Source organism: Camelina sativa, chromosome 8, assembly GCF_000633955.1.
Source record: "Camelina sativa cultivar DH55 chromosome 8, Cs, whole genome shotgun sequence".
Taxonomy (NCBI): Eukaryota; Viridiplantae; Streptophyta; class Magnoliopsida; order Brassicales; family Brassicaceae; genus Camelina; species Camelina sativa.
The window spans coordinates 3,017,330-3,033,983 of record NC_025692.1 but is presented as its reverse complement, the minus strand read 5'-3'; the positions used below and the strand labels follow the sequence as shown (position 1 = coordinate 3,033,983).

At 34.0% G+C, this 16,654-nt stretch overlaps 7 protein-coding genes across 10 annotated transcripts in view; 3 read left to right on the top strand and 4 right to left on the bottom strand.

Moving 5' to 3' along the window:
- The window catches only part of LOC104705861 (developmental protein SEPALLATA 1-like), a 4,116-nt gene extending 1,978 nt beyond the window's left edge, over positions 1–2,138 (top strand). For both annotated transcript variants that reach the window (XM_010421952.2, XM_010421951.2), the window contains exons 2-7: positions 688–769; positions 857–918; positions 1,017–1,116; positions 1,241–1,324; positions 1,452–1,603; positions 1,757–2,138. In XM_010421952.2, coding sequence (XP_010420254.1) covers positions 688–769; positions 857–918; positions 1,017–1,116; positions 1,241–1,324; positions 1,452–1,603; positions 1,757–1,850 — 574 coding nt within the window. In that variant the 3' untranslated portion in view covers positions 1,851–2,138. The remainder of the gene's footprint in view (positions 1–687; positions 770–856; positions 919–1,016; positions 1,117–1,240; positions 1,325–1,451; positions 1,604–1,756) is intronic.
- On the bottom strand, positions 2,059–6,241 carry LOC104705862 (E3 ubiquitin-protein ligase At3g02290-like). Of its 2 annotated transcripts, none has more exons than XM_010421953.2 (6): positions 5,939–6,241; positions 5,105–5,268; positions 4,628–5,018; positions 2,888–2,950; positions 2,689–2,798; positions 2,059–2,456 (listed from the first exon to the last, which is right to left on the bottom strand). In XM_010421953.2, exons 1-6 carry the CDS (start codon positions 5,943–5,945, stop codon positions 2,430–2,432), a joined length of 762 nt encoding a protein of 253 aa, XP_010420255.1. In that variant the 5' UTR covers positions 5,946–6,241; the 3' UTR covers positions 2,059–2,429. The 2 variants fall into 2 exon arrangements, with proteins under 2 accessions (XP_010420255.1, XP_010420256.1); XM_010421954.2 differs by having other exon boundaries at positions 5,105–5,401; positions 5,939–6,240.
- Positions 3,075–4,588, bottom strand: LOC104709053 (E3 ubiquitin-protein ligase At3g02290-like). The gene is made up of 5 exons (XM_010425722.1): positions 4,565–4,588; positions 4,444–4,506; positions 3,904–4,357; positions 3,705–3,814; positions 3,075–3,472 (listed from the first exon to the last, which is right to left on the bottom strand). The coding sequence occupies exons 1-5, from the start codon at positions 4,586–4,588 to the stop codon at positions 3,446–3,448; spliced, it is 678 nt and encodes a 225-aa protein (XP_010424024.1). The 3' UTR covers positions 3,075–3,445.
- Positions 9,544–11,148, top strand: LOC104705860 (WAS/WASL-interacting protein family member 3-like). Its single transcript, XM_010421950.1, has 2 exons — positions 9,544–9,868; positions 10,102–11,148. Exons 1-2 carry the CDS (start codon positions 9,673–9,675, stop codon positions 11,001–11,003), a joined length of 1,098 nt encoding a protein of 365 aa, XP_010420252.1. The 5' UTR covers positions 9,544–9,672; the 3' UTR covers positions 11,004–11,148.
- Positions 11,351–12,020, top strand: LOC104705858 (glucosamine 6-phosphate N-acetyltransferase). Its single transcript, XM_010421948.2, has one exon. It carries the CDS (start codon positions 11,438–11,440, stop codon positions 11,891–11,893), a length of 456 nt encoding a protein of 151 aa, XP_010420250.1. The 5' UTR covers positions 11,351–11,437; the 3' UTR covers positions 11,894–12,020.
- Positions 11,908–13,475, bottom strand: LOC104705859 (30S ribosomal protein 3-2, chloroplastic-like). Of its 2 annotated transcripts, XR_754385.1 has the most exons (3): positions 13,087–13,475; positions 12,317–12,659; positions 11,917–11,946 (listed from the first exon to the last, which is right to left on the bottom strand). XR_754385.1 is itself a non-coding variant. In XM_010421949.2 (2 exons), exons 1-2 carry the CDS (start codon positions 13,348–13,350, stop codon positions 12,375–12,377), a joined length of 549 nt encoding a protein of 182 aa, XP_010420251.1. In that variant the 5' UTR covers positions 13,351–13,475; the 3' UTR covers positions 11,908–12,374. The 2 variants fall into 2 exon arrangements, 1 of the variants encoding a protein (XP_010420251.1); XM_010421949.2 differs by having other exon boundaries at positions 11,908–12,659.
- LOC104705857 (U3 small nucleolar ribonucleoprotein protein IMP3-like) lies at positions 14,701–16,413 on the bottom strand. Its single transcript, XM_010421947.2, has 5 exons — positions 16,296–16,413; positions 15,982–16,126; positions 15,755–15,862; positions 15,222–15,296; positions 14,701–15,117 (listed from the first exon to the last, which is right to left on the bottom strand). Exons 2-5 carry the CDS (start codon positions 16,113–16,115, stop codon positions 14,886–14,888), a joined length of 549 nt encoding a protein of 182 aa, XP_010420249.1. The 5' UTR covers positions 16,116–16,126; positions 16,296–16,413; the 3' UTR covers positions 14,701–14,885.

Genomic DNA, 16,654 nt, shown 5'->3' with positions numbered 1-16,654 from the left:
TTTTTTTTTTTTTTTTTTTTTTTAGAAATTAATATGTACATGTAGAATTGTAGATGGGTTAATTTCAAGGTAAACACAAATCCAGATATTCAATCTGAAAAGTTTTATATTAATTAATTATATATGTCTGTCTGATTGGAAACTTAAAAAAGATGGATTCACAGATTTCTATGAAAATTATAAGTACCCAACGTAGAATGATAATATATGGTTCCATGCATTAACCATTTGTTAGTTCATCATACTTTATTGTGGTTAATACTTTAAACGTGTGTATATCTATGAAGCTTTAATTATTGTGGTGTTTTTTTTAAAAACAATTTTTTTGCGTAGATGTTTATATGTTAAAATAGTTTAGTTAGTTACCTTTTTTTAATTACTTTTTTATCAAAATGTGTTATTTGCATTTTGTGAATCAACTCAAATGAAAGAGTATAAGATATTGCTTGCAAATAATATTCTTGATATATGTAAATACAAATGCAAAACTTAAACGTCTGGAACAATCAAATCCCAAGTATTTCGTGAGTTAGATGAATAGTAGAAATTATCTTCAGTTTTTGATGGAATTATAAAAACTTGAAGAGCTTGCTCTTGGTTATGTTCATATTGTAAGGTCTATCGACTAAGTCAAGTATGATCTTTTTTTTGATTAGCTTCTTTATCATGTTTGTGAGTTTCTTTCAGCATGCTCAAGACATTGGATCGGTACCAGAAATGCAGCTATGGCTCCATTGAAGTCAACAACAAACCTGCCAAAGAACTTGAGGTGTTCTACTTCAGATGATATTTTAGATTTCTATCATACCATTTCAAGAAAGTTTCTTCTAAAATTCTACTTCTTTTGTAATTTCAGAACAGCTACAGAGAGTATTTGAAGCTTAAGGGTAGATATGAGAGCCTACAGCGTCAACAAAGGTATATATATCTATCTATTTCTCCTACATGTATTTATACAATTATACGTATACATAACATAATTCAATTTGTGTGTATATGAATGTGTCTTTTTGCAGAAATCTTCTTGGGGAGGATTTAGGACCTCTGAATTCAAAGGAGCTAGAACAGCTTGAACGTCAACTTGACGGCTCTCTCAAGCAAGTTCGGTCCATCAAGGTCATCATCATCATCTATTTAAAGCTATATATATAGAGAGAGAGAATTAATGATTCAAATGAGATTAATGTGTGAAAAATGTTGTTTAATTATGACACTATGGTGGCATGATGATTGTTTGCAGACACAGTACATGCTTGACCAGCTCTCTGATCTTCAAAATAAAGAGCAGATGTTGCTTGAGACCAATAGAGCTTTGGCAATGAAGGTATAAACACAATAAATGCATTTGATGACTGCGATTATCTCAGTTTTGAAGTCTCTTAAACATTTTGGAATCATCTCTAGTTTTCTTGTTTCTGATTATAGTCTTTTTGTGATATATAATTGTTTAGCTGGACGACATGATTGGGGTGAGAAGTCATCATATGGGAGGAGGAGGAGGAGGATGGGATGGCGGTGAACAGAATGTTACCTATGCGCATCATCAAGCTCATTCTCAGGGACTATACCAGCCTCTTGAATGCAATCCAACTCTACAAATCGGGTAAATCCTTTGCCTTGAAAAACCATCTGCATATTAACTTGTGTACTTCACAACTAAGATTGTCTTTGTTCAAAGTTTTTAGTTGCTTGGTCGAAATAGGGATCACCAACGTTTGAGAACCTATTAAGTTTATTGTTGATGTTATGGTGACAGGTATGATAATCCGGTATGCTCAGAGCAAATAACTGCGACAACACAAGCTCAGGCACAACAGGGAAATGGTTACATTCCAGGCTGGATGCTTTGAGAGTCATCATCTTCTATGATCAAGCTCACCAACAAAAGTCCTTTTTATATTTAAAAAGTATAGACACAAAGACTTGGATTTGTAGACATAAGTGGCATTTGTGCCTTTTGGAACTTTGCTTATATTAAGAATTGAAATGTGTGGAAGTTGTTTTGGCACTGAACCATGAGACCGGTTTTTATTGTCGTGTAATGAGAAACAGCTTGGGTTACACTGGGATCTCTTCTTGACCCATTGAAAACCTCACATGTATACTATTAATAAAAGGGTTAAGTAATTCATACAAAATGTTGATGTAAAAAAAAACAAAACACTGCCCCATAAGCAAATCTTGAGAAACATGTCAGATTCCTGTGTGCCTGTGTTTTGCTGCTGCTGTTGTTTTCTCTCCAGAGGGCTTTTCCTCATAACTCCATTAGCCAAATGTGCAGAGACAATTCCTCATTTCCATATATCTACCATAAATTGTAAATAAAAAGTATTCACAGATCAACAGATTAATTTGCACATCTGTCTGCTGCCTTGTCAATCTTCCCAGTTTCAGTTTAGACAGTAAAAGACAGGATCAATGGTAACAAGTTACGGTGTTTCGTTGAACTCCATCACCTGCAAACGAGACGAATTCACAGCAGAGGAAAATTCTACTTTAATCAACATGAATGAGAAAACAATGCAAATGTTCTGAATTCGTAGGCCAGATAACTATAGATTTTCATTTCTAAGGATACTTTCACGGATATGTGTTTCAAGGGTTCTTGCACATTTGTCCATTCTATTGTTCTTAGGATCACACGTCTACTTATGCGTGATGTTGTCTGAAGAACATGAAAAGTGTTACCTTTCCACAAACAGGACAGTTTTCACTTCTCTCCATCCATTCATAAATGCAGCTGAGGTGGAAATGGTGAGAACAGTTTGTAACAATCTTCGGGTTCTCTGATGTATATTCTGAAACAAAAATCCAAGCAAAAATCTGATACTAAGCTTCCTTCGAATGCATTATTGATCAAAGACAAAAATCAGATGAAAATGAATACCTTCAAGACAGGTTGGACAGACATCTTCATCATCAGATGTAATATACATGCCTTCATCATCACCAGTAGCCATTGTCTTTGACTTAAGAATCCTTCGNTTATATTAAGAATTGAAATGTGTGGAAGTTGTTTTGGCACTGAACCATGAGACCGGTTTTTATTGTCGTGTAATGAGAAACAGCTTGGGTTACACTGGGATCTCTTCTTGACCCATTGAAAACCTCACATGTATACTATTAATAAAAGGGTTAAGTAATTCATACAAAATGTTGATGTAAAAAAAAACAAAACACTGCCCCATAAGCAAATCTTGAGAAACATGTCAGATTCCTGTGTGCCTGTGTTTTGCTGCTGCTGTTGTTTTCTCTCCAGAGGGCTTTTCCTCATAACTCCATTAGCCAAATGTGCAGAGACAATTCCTCATTTCCATATATCTACCATAAATTGTAAATAAAAAGTATTCACAGATCAACAGATTAATTTGCACATCTGTCTGCTGCCTTGTCAATCTTCCCAGTTTCAGTTTAGACAGTAAAAGACAGGATCAATGGTAACAAGTTACGGTGTTTCGTTGAACTCCATCACCTGCAAACGAGACGAATTCACAGCAGAGGAAAATTCTACTTTAATCAACATGAATGAGAAAACAATGCAAATGTTCTGAATTCGTAGGCCAGATAACTATAGATTTTCATTTCTAAGGATACTTTCACGGATATGTGTTTCAAGGGTTCTTGCACATTTGTCCATTCTATTGTTCTTAGGATCACACGTCTACTTATGCGTGATGTTGTCTGAAGAACATGAAAAGTGTTACCTTTCCACAAACAGGACAGTTTTCACTTCTCTCCATCCATTCATAAATGCAGCTGAGGTGGAAATGGTGAGAACAGTTTGTAACAATCTTCGGGTTCTCTGATGTATATTCTGAAACAAAAATCCAAGCAAAAATCTGATACTAAGCTTCCTTCGAATGCATTATTGATCAAAGACAAAAATCAGATGAAAATGAATACCTTCAAGACAGGTTGGACAGACATCTTCATCATCAGATGTAATATACATGCCTTCATCATCACCAGTAGCCATTGTCTTTGACTTAAGAATCCTTCGAGTGGATTTAGAGAACTCTTCTTTTGAATCTTCACCAGAGATAATAAGCTTATTATTAGCCCATTTGCTTCCTTCCACTGAGAAAGACTCAGAATCAAAATCAGTATCACTTCTTAATGGCTCAGCTTCCTCATGAGAATGACTTGAACCCTTATCGCGTCTAGAGACAAGCGAATCACGCCTTGACCGAAAGTATCTTGGATCAGCATCATAAGGCAGAGGCCTTGGAGTAGAATGGAATGTGTTAGACATAAAATTATCATACGAAGTAGATGAAGCTATTGATACATTAGTAGTAGTAGCCTGTAAGGAGGATGGGAGAGAGCGAGTTTCTCCTCTTCTGAATAAAGAGATGTACTGCAAAAGAGACCAAATTCGATGAGCTCTACGTTATATATAACTAAAAGATGCACAGTAAAAACACTGGGAAGATAGAACATTACCAGGTTAAGTAAGCTATTAACAAGACATCTCGGGCATGGGCAGTTNCAAGCAAAAATCTGATACTAAGCTTCCTTCGAATGCATTATTGATCAAAGACAAAAATCAGATGAAAATGAATACCTTCAAGACAGGTTGGACAGACATCTTCATCATCAGATGTAATATACATGCCTTCATCATCACCAGTAGCCATTGTCTTTGACTTAAGAATCCTTCGAGTGGATTTAGAGAACTCTTCTTTTGAATCTTCACCAGAGATAATAAGCTTATTATTAGCCCATTTGCTTCCTTCCACTGAGAAAGACTCAGAATCAAAATCAGTATCACTTCTTAATGGCTCAGCTTCCTCATGAGAATGACTTGAACCCTTATCGCGTCTAGAGACAAGCGAATCACGCCTTGACCGAAAGTATCTTGGATCAGCATCATAAGGCAGAGGCCTTGGAGTAGAATGGAATGTGTTAGACATAAAATTATCATACGAAGTAGATGAAGCTATTGATACATTAGTAGTAGTAGCCTGTAAGGAGGATGGGAGAGAGCGAGTTTCTCCTCTTCTGAATAAAGAGATGTACTGCAAAAGAGATCAAATTCGATGAGCTCTACGTTATATATAACTAAAAGATGCACAGTAAAAACACTGGGAAGATAGAACATTACCAGGTTAAGTAAGCTATTAACAAGACATCTCGGGCATGGGCAGTTTCTGTTAACAGAACTAGTTGGATTCGGGTAATCCTCAAAGTCGTCGACACGAAAGCAAGAAGAAACACACCCCATCTCCTTCTCTTGTTTCTTTAACTTGGAGGTAAATAGGTTTGAAACTATCACCAAAATCACAAAGCTGGTTAGGTAACTCCTAAACCTTCACCAAGAATGCCAAATGAGAGGGTTTCTAATTACAGAAACTCTCCAAAGATGACAGCAACAATCTGCTTCACTCCCTCAAATTATCACCTGTAGAATGATCTGATCACTGTTTGGACTTTTAGATTGTAAAACATCTATCTGTTCAAGTTACTATCCAAAACTCATCACAACTCACAACAACAAAAAAAAAATCCAATTATATGTCAGCCATATAACTAAAGAGCTTCTGAGCATTGACAAATAAGCAGAGAGACTCCTAGCAAGAGACATCATTCACCAAACTCAGTAAAAAAAAACTCAAAAGGCTTCAATTGGCAAAAATTGGTAAAAGTGAAATGGAAGCAATTAACAGACTAAAAGGTGAAACCTAATTTAGGTAAATCCCTAACAAACGCAATAAAACAGAGAAAAACAAAAAAACATAATAATAATAATTAAGAAACTAACATCCATGTTTGGTTTAAGTCAGAGACAAACCAGAGAACAATAATTTTTTTAAAAGATTGTACTTACTTACTAATTAGAGTCGATCACAACCCATTTTTATCTAGTTACATACAGAAAAGAACATATTTGAAAGAAAGAAAAAAAAAAAAAACAGAGGAATCGGAACAAAGACTATACCTTTCATCGAAGAACTAAATGGGTTTTCGATTTTGATCGGACAAAGAAAAAAGAACCGACGAAAATTAAAGAAGAGACTCAATCAATTTTGCTTTATTAGCAGATTACAAGGAAAGTGAAGAAGCGCTTTAATCTTTCACTTTTTGTTTTATTAAAAATCCGTCAGAGAGAAGAAAAAAAAGTGAGAGGAAGGAGGAAGGAGGGAGGAGGAGTAGTGTGATGAAGTTGGTGTGAAGGTGGGTGGGCGTTGTTGTTGCTCCTACACCAATGGCCAATGAACTGAGAGACTTGAGTCTCTCTCTATACAAAACAACATAAACCAAAACTATTGTTTCTGTTTTTAAAATAGATTTATAATTTTGCCATTTTGTTTTTTTAATGCAAATTTACATGTTTAAAATATAAGTAAAACTAATAAATGATGACACTAGGAAGATTTTTTTAATTAAGAAAATCATACACTTGAGATTTTGCTATTCAAAATTAAAAAATAAATGTAACAAAAGCAACAAAAAAAAAATAATAAATGATGACATAATGAACATTTTTTTACTTAAGAAAATCATACATTAGAGATTTTGCTATTCAAAAATAAAATTAAAAAGTAATCAAAGCAAAAATAAAAAAAAGTTGGGATTAAAATTTATTGAATGTGTCTATAATGGGATAAATAATAAACTTATATATATCATAGCAAATAACAATATATAAGTCTAATATACAAATAATAAATTGACAAATCTATATGACTAAAATAGAAATCTTGATAATAAAGATAGATATACTGAATGTAGAAAAAAATAACATTGCAAGGAAAAAAATATTACGTATATTAGAAATATTTGATGAATTATAATTAAAAAAAAATCAAATGTACAATTTTTTTTGTATGATTAATCAACTATTCACATAAGAAAATAGTACTTAGTATGGAAAACCAAATGTCTTTGCAGTAGCTAACATTTATATCTATCGAAAATTTCTTTAATTTAATCTTCTACCCACACAAGTCATCATCTTGTTAAACTGTTACAGACTTACAAATATAACAAACAATGACGACGACTCAGTACGAACCAAACTACAGTAAAACCTCTATAAATTAATAATGTTGGGACCAAGACATTTTATTAATTTATAGTGATATTAATTTATAGATATATTTTTAATTGTTTATTTTTTTTTTAAATTATGAATTGGAACAATTATAGCAAAATAAGATTAAACTTTCGGATGTTATAAATTTTATGGTTTAGGAATTGAACTTGTAATATTTATAAAGCATTATTGACAATAAATTACAAATACTATAAACAAATTGACTTATACACATGACATACATAAATTCAAATTTATGAATAATAATAATATTAATTCTCATATTTTAATAATCTGTCTAATTATCAAATTGTAAATGATGCATATCTAAAAATTAAAACTTTAAAATTTAATTATTTGTATGACATGTTATAAAATATTTTAGAGATATCATTATAGTTTGAAAATACAACATTACAAATGTTCTATAGAAATGAGTTTTAGGAGAAACATACGCTATTATATCAGTATATATATATATATATATATAAATTTACATGATTATTAATTTATGATATTATTGGGACCATATTTTACATTGAGATTTCAAAAAAATTATTATCTTATTATCTTATCGAATATTGTTAATTTTTACACTTACCCGACTTGGGACCAGCAAAATTTATTAATTTATAGTGATTATTAATTTATAGTGATTATTAATTTATAGAGTATTAATTTATAGAAGTTTTAGTGTACTACTAAGTAGTTTGTTTGTGGGACAACAAAGAGTTGGGTTTTTTTTTTTGTTATTCAGCCCAGATCAAGTACTTTTCTATTGGCCCATTTCATATTATATATTTTGATATTTTTTTATTGTGATGATATATAAATGTTTTTTTTTAATTATGGTACCCAATACCCCACCCATTGCGATAAAAACCTTTCTGAAACAATAATTCCACGAAGTTCTCTCTATAATACTCAGATTTACATTTACGTACTAGACCATGATACATGCACGGATCTACTTGCAACACTCTCAAAATCTTTAATAGATTTTGCATCTATTAATCCGTAAAAAACTATGGTTGTTAAGAATCCAAGTATCAAACCCAAATCTAATGTAACAATATTGAGAAAATATCTAATGTTTTAAAAAAATCCAGTGGCTTTTTAAAATTAATATATTGATAAAATATCAGAAAAATTGATAATTTCAAGTTAGAAATTCTACGAGTTCTCCATAGAAAAAAACAACCACTGGTTTCTTAAGTTGACATAATGTTTTTTTTTTTAAATCAGTGGTTGCTTTTTGTTCGTCGGTTTCTAATAGAGTTTGTTCCTTCTCGCGAATTGCTGATCTTTTTAACAAATACGACGTCCCATTTAAGAAAAAAACCAAAAAAGAAAAGAAAAACCAAGAAAATTCGAGAAAAACATTCACATTATTACTTATATATTTATTTCTTTTGTCCTTTTCAACAATGAATTTTGTATACATACTCTATAAGAAGACAGAAGTAAGAATTGGGTATATATGGTTGTGTGGACATGCTTAGTGTCTCGTGAATCGACAGAGACTCTCCAACTGTATTCGCTTCCCCGTTCTCATTCCCATATGCCTTCCCTTTCATTAATTTCATGTAATGTTTCCTCTGTTACAGAACACACACACACAAAAAAAAAACTATAATTTACTTAAGTCTAGTGATCAACTTTAGTCTCATTGGCTATATGTTTCTCCAAATCTAAAACCAATCGTTTTCGATATGTAAACGAAAATAATCATCTGTGGAATATACTACTCTGTCCAATTAATGGTTGAGCAAAAACTTAATGGTTTTGGAGTGTGGGTTTTTTTTAAAAGTAGATTGTTGTTGTAAAGAATGTGTAAGTTTCAGAACATCATATTGCAAATGATTCATCGTATAATAGTTATTTGTAAATATACTAGTCGGTTAGACTATTACTAAATAAGTTTAGTTTTGGATAAAATTGACGATTGCGATATTTTAACAATAATTATTTGTAAATGTCATTATTTGGAAATATGGATGTAGATTGTAGACAATACATGATAAAAAAACAAACATGACCACATGGATTATATTCACAGTTTGGAAATGAAAAATCATGTCATGTTTTTAGTCTCATTCAAAATTTCAAGATGTGAATAAGGGAAAGATGCAGAAAACAGATATTTTTTTGAACTCTAAAATATCTCACAACCTTTAACATAAAACATAATCTGAGATGTCTATTAATTTATATGTCAAAAAGGAAAAACAAAAATATCAAGAGGGTAGTAGTTTCAGCAAATCCCGCAATTCAAGAAACAATATACGATCACAGTAACTTCGTACGTGTTTTTTACCGAGCAAACGATCAATCTAATCGACACGCGAACGTGAATCCAAATCTTATTGTTGTCTTTTTCTCACCTCTTACACTATTTTTTTACAATAATTCAGATTCTGAGCTGTAGAAGGATAGGGTCACAAGACAATATACTAGCTATCTTTTGTAGTTAGGCTTTGTATTTTTCCCATGATTCACATTAACATAGAGATAAAAAGAGATAAGCTTTCTTTTGCAATCTCTTGATCTTTCGTGGCTCACTCATCTTCTTCACACGACACTCCTATATATATATATGCCTCTTTCCTCGATAGAGAAAGACAGGGTCGATAACTATGGAGCGAACAACTACCTTATGGGTTTGGTTTAGCCTTATGGTTTTCTTAGGCATCTCTATTAATGGAGGTTTATCTCAAGGACAACAACATGTTATGAAGAAGACACGTTCTTCTGCAGTTGTGGTTGGAACTGTCTACTGTGACACTTGTTTCAACGGCGCCTTTTCGAAATCACCCAACCACTTAATCCCAGGTCTGGGTTTCGTTTTTTTTCTTGCTCTTATTTTATCGAACTAGTTGAAACAAAAAAATTTGGTTCTTGGAATATAGAACAGAGCTCTCTGTTTTACCAAACTATCAATTTGGTTTGACCGGTTATGGTTCAAGATTACGACAGGTTGCAGTCTATGTAATTCTAGTTTATGCCGATTAATATTGAGCGTTCTTGAAAGACTTTATGAATAGTTTTGTTGGATCTTGTTGCAGGTGCTTTAGTTGCGGTGGAATGCATTGACGAGAACTCGAAACCGAGTTTCAGACAAGAAGTGAAAACAGATGCGCGAGGTGAATTCAAAGTGAAGCTACCTTTCTCAGTCAGCAAACATGTGAAGAAGATCAAGAGATGCTCTGTGAAGTTGCTAAGTAGCTCACAGCCTTACTGTTCCATAGCTTCTTCCGCGACTTCTTCTTCTCTAAAACGCCTTAAATCAAACCATCACGGAGAGAACACTAGGGTCTTCTCTGCAGGATTCTTCACTTTCAAACCCGAAAACCAACCAGAGATTTGTAGCCAAAAACCTGTCAACCCCAAGCCACTTTTACCGGATCCCTCATTCCCTCCACCGATCCAAGATCCGCCTACTCCTTCCCCTATCCCGAACCTCCCTATCGTTCCTCCCCTTCCAGACTTGCCTCTTCCTACACTTCCTCCTCTTCTTCCTTCTCCAGGAGGACCAGGTCCACGGAAACCAGCTTCCTTGCGTAACAAGAAATCTGTTTACTTGGAAGACAAGAAAACCGAAGTGCTAAAACCCAATTTCCAATTTCTTCCTCCGAACCCGCTTAACCCTCCATCCGTCATCCCTCCAAACCCTCTGATACCTTCTATCCCAACACCAACTCTTCCACCAAACCCGCTAATCCCTTCTCCCCCAACTCTCCCTCCAATTCCGCTACTTCCTTCTCCCCCAGCAGCTCCAACTCTGCCAACGATTCCAACAATTCCGACTCTTCCACCTCTTCCGACTCTTCCACCAGTCCCAGGCGTAACTCCGCCTTCACTACCTATGCCAACACCACCTTCTTTACCTGTTCCACTCCCTCCGATCCCTCTCATCCCTGGAATCCCTCCGGCTTCATCTTCCTTTTCTAGTCACCATCAACCCTAAATTCAATAATTCCACTCCTCACATTTCCAATTATGTAATCTATACATATCATGTTTAAACTTTTTTTTTTTTTTTTGTTCCTTCTACATTTTCACTTGTTGGATTGTTGTAATTTCAATAAATATTGTCACTTCATTTTCTTGTTTTCTTTAAATCCTGGTAATTTAAAAAAAAAAAAAAATAAAGGACCTAAATTGAACTGATAGAGAAATATAAGCGAACTGTGTAATTAGTTAAAAGATTGAGTACCGTTTCGTAAATATTACGTCCTCCTCGTACTTTATTATAATAATAATAATAATATAATGTGAAGTGGTGGTGGTGGGGTATGTTCAGTTACAACACATGAGCGAGAGAATCCTATAAAGAAAGAAACCACAAACACACAGACACAATTCAAAAATTATAATAAAATTGTTTCCGATCTGATCTTAATGGCGGAGCCGGAGACGTTCAAGATCCGAAGGCTAGAGATCTCCGATAAGAGAAAAGGATTCATAGAGCTTCTAGGTCAACTCACCGTCGCTGGGTCATTGACCGACGAAGAGTTCGATGGGCGATTCGAAGAGATAAGCTCGTACGGTGACGACCACGTGATATGCGTGATCGAAGACGAGGCGTCTGGGAAAATCGCAGCGACTGGGAGCGTGATGATAGAGAAGAAGTTTGTGAGGAGCTGCGGTAAAGTAGGACACATCGAAGACGTTGTCGTGGATTCGGGTTTCCGTGGGAAGCAGCTTGGGAAGACGGTGGTTGAGTTTCTGATGGATCATTGCAAATCAATGGGTTGCTACAAGGTGATTCTTGATTGTAGTGTCGAGAAAAAATCCTTTTATGAGAAATGTGGGTTGACCAATAAAGCCATTCAGATGTCCAAGTACTTTGCTTGAACAAAAGGTTTGAGTTTTTTTTTTTTTTTTTCTTTTCTTTTTTGGTTCTGATTCTGCATTTTCCGAATAAGAGAAACTCTCAGTATCCTTATGTATGAAAAAATAATATAAGAGAGATTTCGTCATTTTTAATGTTCCAGAAACCTCAAAAACTTTTACTTTTCTAGCTTCTCTACAGTGAATCCATTGACCATAAATGATTAGGATTGCAATGGTATTGAAAACACACACGAAATGACACAAACACGACCCATTTGCATATACAATGATACACTCTTGAACATAAAAGCCACCAAGACACGAGCTTTTTTTTTGTGTTTGAATGATCAGTTTCAACAGAATTAGGCAGCACAAAGGGACTACTACACTAGACAATAAAAAAGCTTTAGACTTTGGAAAAGTTGCGACCATTAATAATAATACCTATGATGATAAAACAGCTTCGGATGAATTGCTTTTCCATCCACAAATGTGAATCCAATCAAGAGAAATCCCCACCGCTTGATTGCCATAGATTGATGATGTCTGTAGCTTGGTTAAGGAGGAAGACACGATGTAGCTCAGAGATCCAATGCTTGCTCTCTAACAAAGCTTTAAGCTCTTCCCAAGCATCTTTCCTAGGCCAGAAGTAGTATGGACTAAGCGGGATTGTTCCAAATCCTGGAATTATATGGTCTAATGCAACTCCTATGTCCTTTTGCATCCACACAAACTTTAGCACCACCTTTGGTTTCTCCAGTGGCTTCACTAGCACACGCATCTTCTTCTGCAGTTGATGAGTCAATAAACTCCTCGCTTTAGTGCACACATAATAATACTATCTCAACTTTTCTTTCACAACGAAGTTTCAGAATCAAAGCAACATTAGTTAGGTTTCACTAGCACCCACAATGGGAAAACGAGTAACCAAAATGGATGTAGACAAGAAACTTCGGTTTGATTTTGCATAGAAACCATACATCTCAAATTTGTTACAGTAGTGGTGTTCCGAAATCAGCAATGATGCAACATAAGCGAGCTTATATGTGTGTGAGTAAGAGATGGAGATGTGGTCAGACATGGCTTTGATGGAACAACTTGCTTTACCACATGTTTCGTTTTAAAATGACAAAAAAGGTTGCAACTTTTGACTAACAAGCTAAAACCCCAATTTGTTCCAGCAAAAAAGTGTTTGACAGTGACCAGTGACTGACCTTTTCAAGTGAAGGAGATTCAGATTCTGGTGGTTCATAAGAGAATGTGGAATCGGAAGGAGAAACGAATATTCCGGAACTGATACCGGCGAGTTTCGCCGGAATTTGACCAGGGTTAAAAGTAGAGCACGAAATCGACGGTAGAAAAGAGGGTTTGAGCTTCGTCGACAGAGAGATATGAGCTACAGGTTTCGAAGAGAGTTTCTGAGAAGGTGAAGCTGTTCTGATCCCAAAATACGCACTCTGACTTGATTGAACCGCCATTTTCAGCTTCTACGCGAGCGAGAGAAACAGAGAAAGCAAAACACACATACAGGTTTTAATTACAATGTTCTGGTCGATTCGGGTCATTTCTGGTCGGGTCGGATCAGACAGGTTTGTTTATAATTGTATCTCTCACGTAAAATAACAAAATAGTACATTTAAATCAAAAATATCTAAGTTGAATTTTGTATTTGAGTTTTTTTTGTGGGGTCAAATCAAACCATATATTGATTTATCTTTTTCTGTGATATTTCCATCTTTAGAAGATTGAATAGTTGTATAATGAATACTATTTATATCCTCATATTTTGAAAGTGACTTTTTTTTTTAATTTACAAAATAATTCTTCAAATTATTACAAGTTGTTATATTTATACCAAATAAATTACTTATGTTTATTTTATCCGATCAGTTTAAAATTTCCATATTTTTATTTTTCCAATCAAATTAGAATGCAATAATAACTTATATTCAATAGAAAAACAAACAACTTGCTCAACGTGAAACTTTAAATATAAGTTATTATTTGGCTAATGATATACATAAAAAATGGTCTATTATAGTGTAAACTATTCATGAGTCTATGGGTTCTAAAAAATATATATTTTGTTATCCAAAAAAACATTTAGAAAATATGTAAAAAAAAATGTAAACATTTTTCTTTCTGTTTGGACGTACAACTTTAGAATTTTTTTTTAATTTAATGTTTGGTTGAAAAAGCTTGTAAAAAATATGTTCTCCAATCACAAAAGATTATTTTTTATATTTGGAAGAAAAATGTGATACATGATATAACGACTACATGAATAATTTTACATTATATGATAATCGAAAATGAATCTGACCTCGATGACCCAATTGAAATTGGAAGGAAAATTTCCCTTCCGGATGTAAAAATAAAAAATGATGAAAATATGAAATTCCAGAAAAAGAAATCACTTTGAGAGAGAAAAAAAAAGATTAAAAAAAAAACTTATTCCCATCTTCGAAATGCATTAATTGATAATTTGTGGGAGAAATATGTGTTTTTTTGTATTGATGTTATGAGTTTGATTTTACTTCTAATAATGTTTAGTGTTTTACTTTATGTACAACTTGTTGAATTAGTTACTTACTAAAAAATTAATGGATCAAACTGATAAATTTAGGAAGTTAAGGGTATTGTTAATAATTAATAAAATACAGATAGAATATGCTTAGCATATTCGTTTTTGAAGTAGAAAATGAAGGAAACCATGGGAAAAACCTAGAAAAACCTCACTTTCTTTTTACAGTTAGATTTGATATGTTTATGATATGAATATGATATTGAAGTCATACAAATATATGGAAATGTGAGAAATATATATATAATGGGATTTTTTTTCTTTTTTAAAGTAAACAATAGTTCAATAAATAAAAAAACAAGGGCATTGTAGCAGCACCACATACATAAACCAAAAATCCAAACCCTACAATAGTAGTAGCACTGAACCTTCCTTGGCTTCTACAAAACATTGGAGTCTTTTTTTGTTTTTCACCTCCTTTCCTCAAAGTTAAGCAATCATGTCGTAGTCATCCAATTTGTCATTGTACTGAAGCACCTTTCGTTTAATCTTGGATGAATCAACCCAGGTGATGAAATCTTCCATGTTCCTAGTTACTAAGAAAGCAGGATCAGTAATTGTATCTGGGCCTACACGAATGTGTCCTTGCTCTATGTATGTCACAGCTTCTTTGTTGTGCTCTGCAAACTTCAGGTGAACCAGCACGGTCGATAGCCTACGCCTGCAAATAAATTTTTAAGAAAACCTTACATGAGGCCAACGAAATTGAGATGTGATTGGCTAAAGTTGCTGCCTATATAAAAAAGAACTTGCACAAACTCTTACCTACAGAAGGATGAAACTGATAACCGATCAGTTAAAGCCAAGCTCTTCCTAGTCGGTATAACACCCATGTTATATCTGCAATTTCAACACACATGTAGAAAAAAGACAAGCCATTCAGCCATTAAGAATACAAGTTTTCTCATTGCAGAATGGAACCACAAGATTCATTAGAGTTGCTACTTTTTTCCTGTACTTAGACAAATTCAAATATGTAGTTCTGAAGATCTACACAGTAATAGCTCTGCACTAAAGCTATTACTGAGTAGATTTCGTAAGAACCCTGACTCAATCGTTTCCTTAAGATTGTTAAACCAGCAGAAAAACATTGATCAAAGATTTTAGCAGGATGACATTCAATTTCAAAGACATAGCTTATATAAAGTAAAGAGTCAGAACCCCAAATTTATCTGTCTCTAAGGTAGTTAACTAGAAAAAACACCAACTTAGAGACCTCTGGGAGCTAATATTATGTTAAAACAATAGGGAAGGTCGATATAGAAGCTGCACACAATAGAATAAAAAAAAAAACTCACAGTTTCTCCAAAAGCATATCAGTCATCTGAATACGAAAAGGATCAGCTGCATCCATTTGTTTCATTATATTCGTCAGTTTCTGCACCATCCTACACAATCCTGAATATCTGCCAGAAACCAGTCTCAATGATCAGTAAAAAAAATACCATTGTTCCATCAAAAAACACTGAAACCAAAAAAGAAGAATAAGCAGAACAGAGCATTATATATATATAAAGGAACGAACTTTTTGTAATCGTCACGAGAGCCCATATGGTATCGATAAGTAATCTCGTTTTCCCGTTGCCCGTCCTCTCTTTTCCATTCTAAGAAATTAACTTTCTTCAGAAGCGTCTTCTCGTGGCGCTTGAGCTTCCTCATCTGGAACGGTTCTGTGGATATATGCAAAATTATAGCGAATTTAGGGTTTTTATTTCTTCCACTATCTCAGATCAAAATTTGAATAACAAAATTAAAACTTTGTTACAATACTAATAGGAACGAACTAGGGGTTATCAATCTCTGTACAATTGTTCTACGAGTAAAATCCAAGTAGTTTACCTGGGAGAGATTAATCGGCGAGGCTCAGAGAAAGGATGAATAAACAAACGGCGGTGAGGTCTTTTGGGGATGATGAGCTAGAAAGAAGAAAAATGCTAAAACCCTAAAACCCTATGATCGAAGGAGAAGAAGGGGTGCAAGATCAAATCCGACGGTCCTCATCCATCGTTTTGGGTTGTAAGGCCTTTAAGTAAAACTAATTAAGTTGAGCCTTTTATTCTTTTATTGGGCCTTCAAAGCCCATATAAAATTTTATCTTAATTTTTGTGTGATGAATACTCACTAGGATGTAGGAAACTATTCAATAGCTCTTGTTAGAGAGAGAGAGAGAGAGAGAGAGAGAGAGAGAGAGAGAGAGA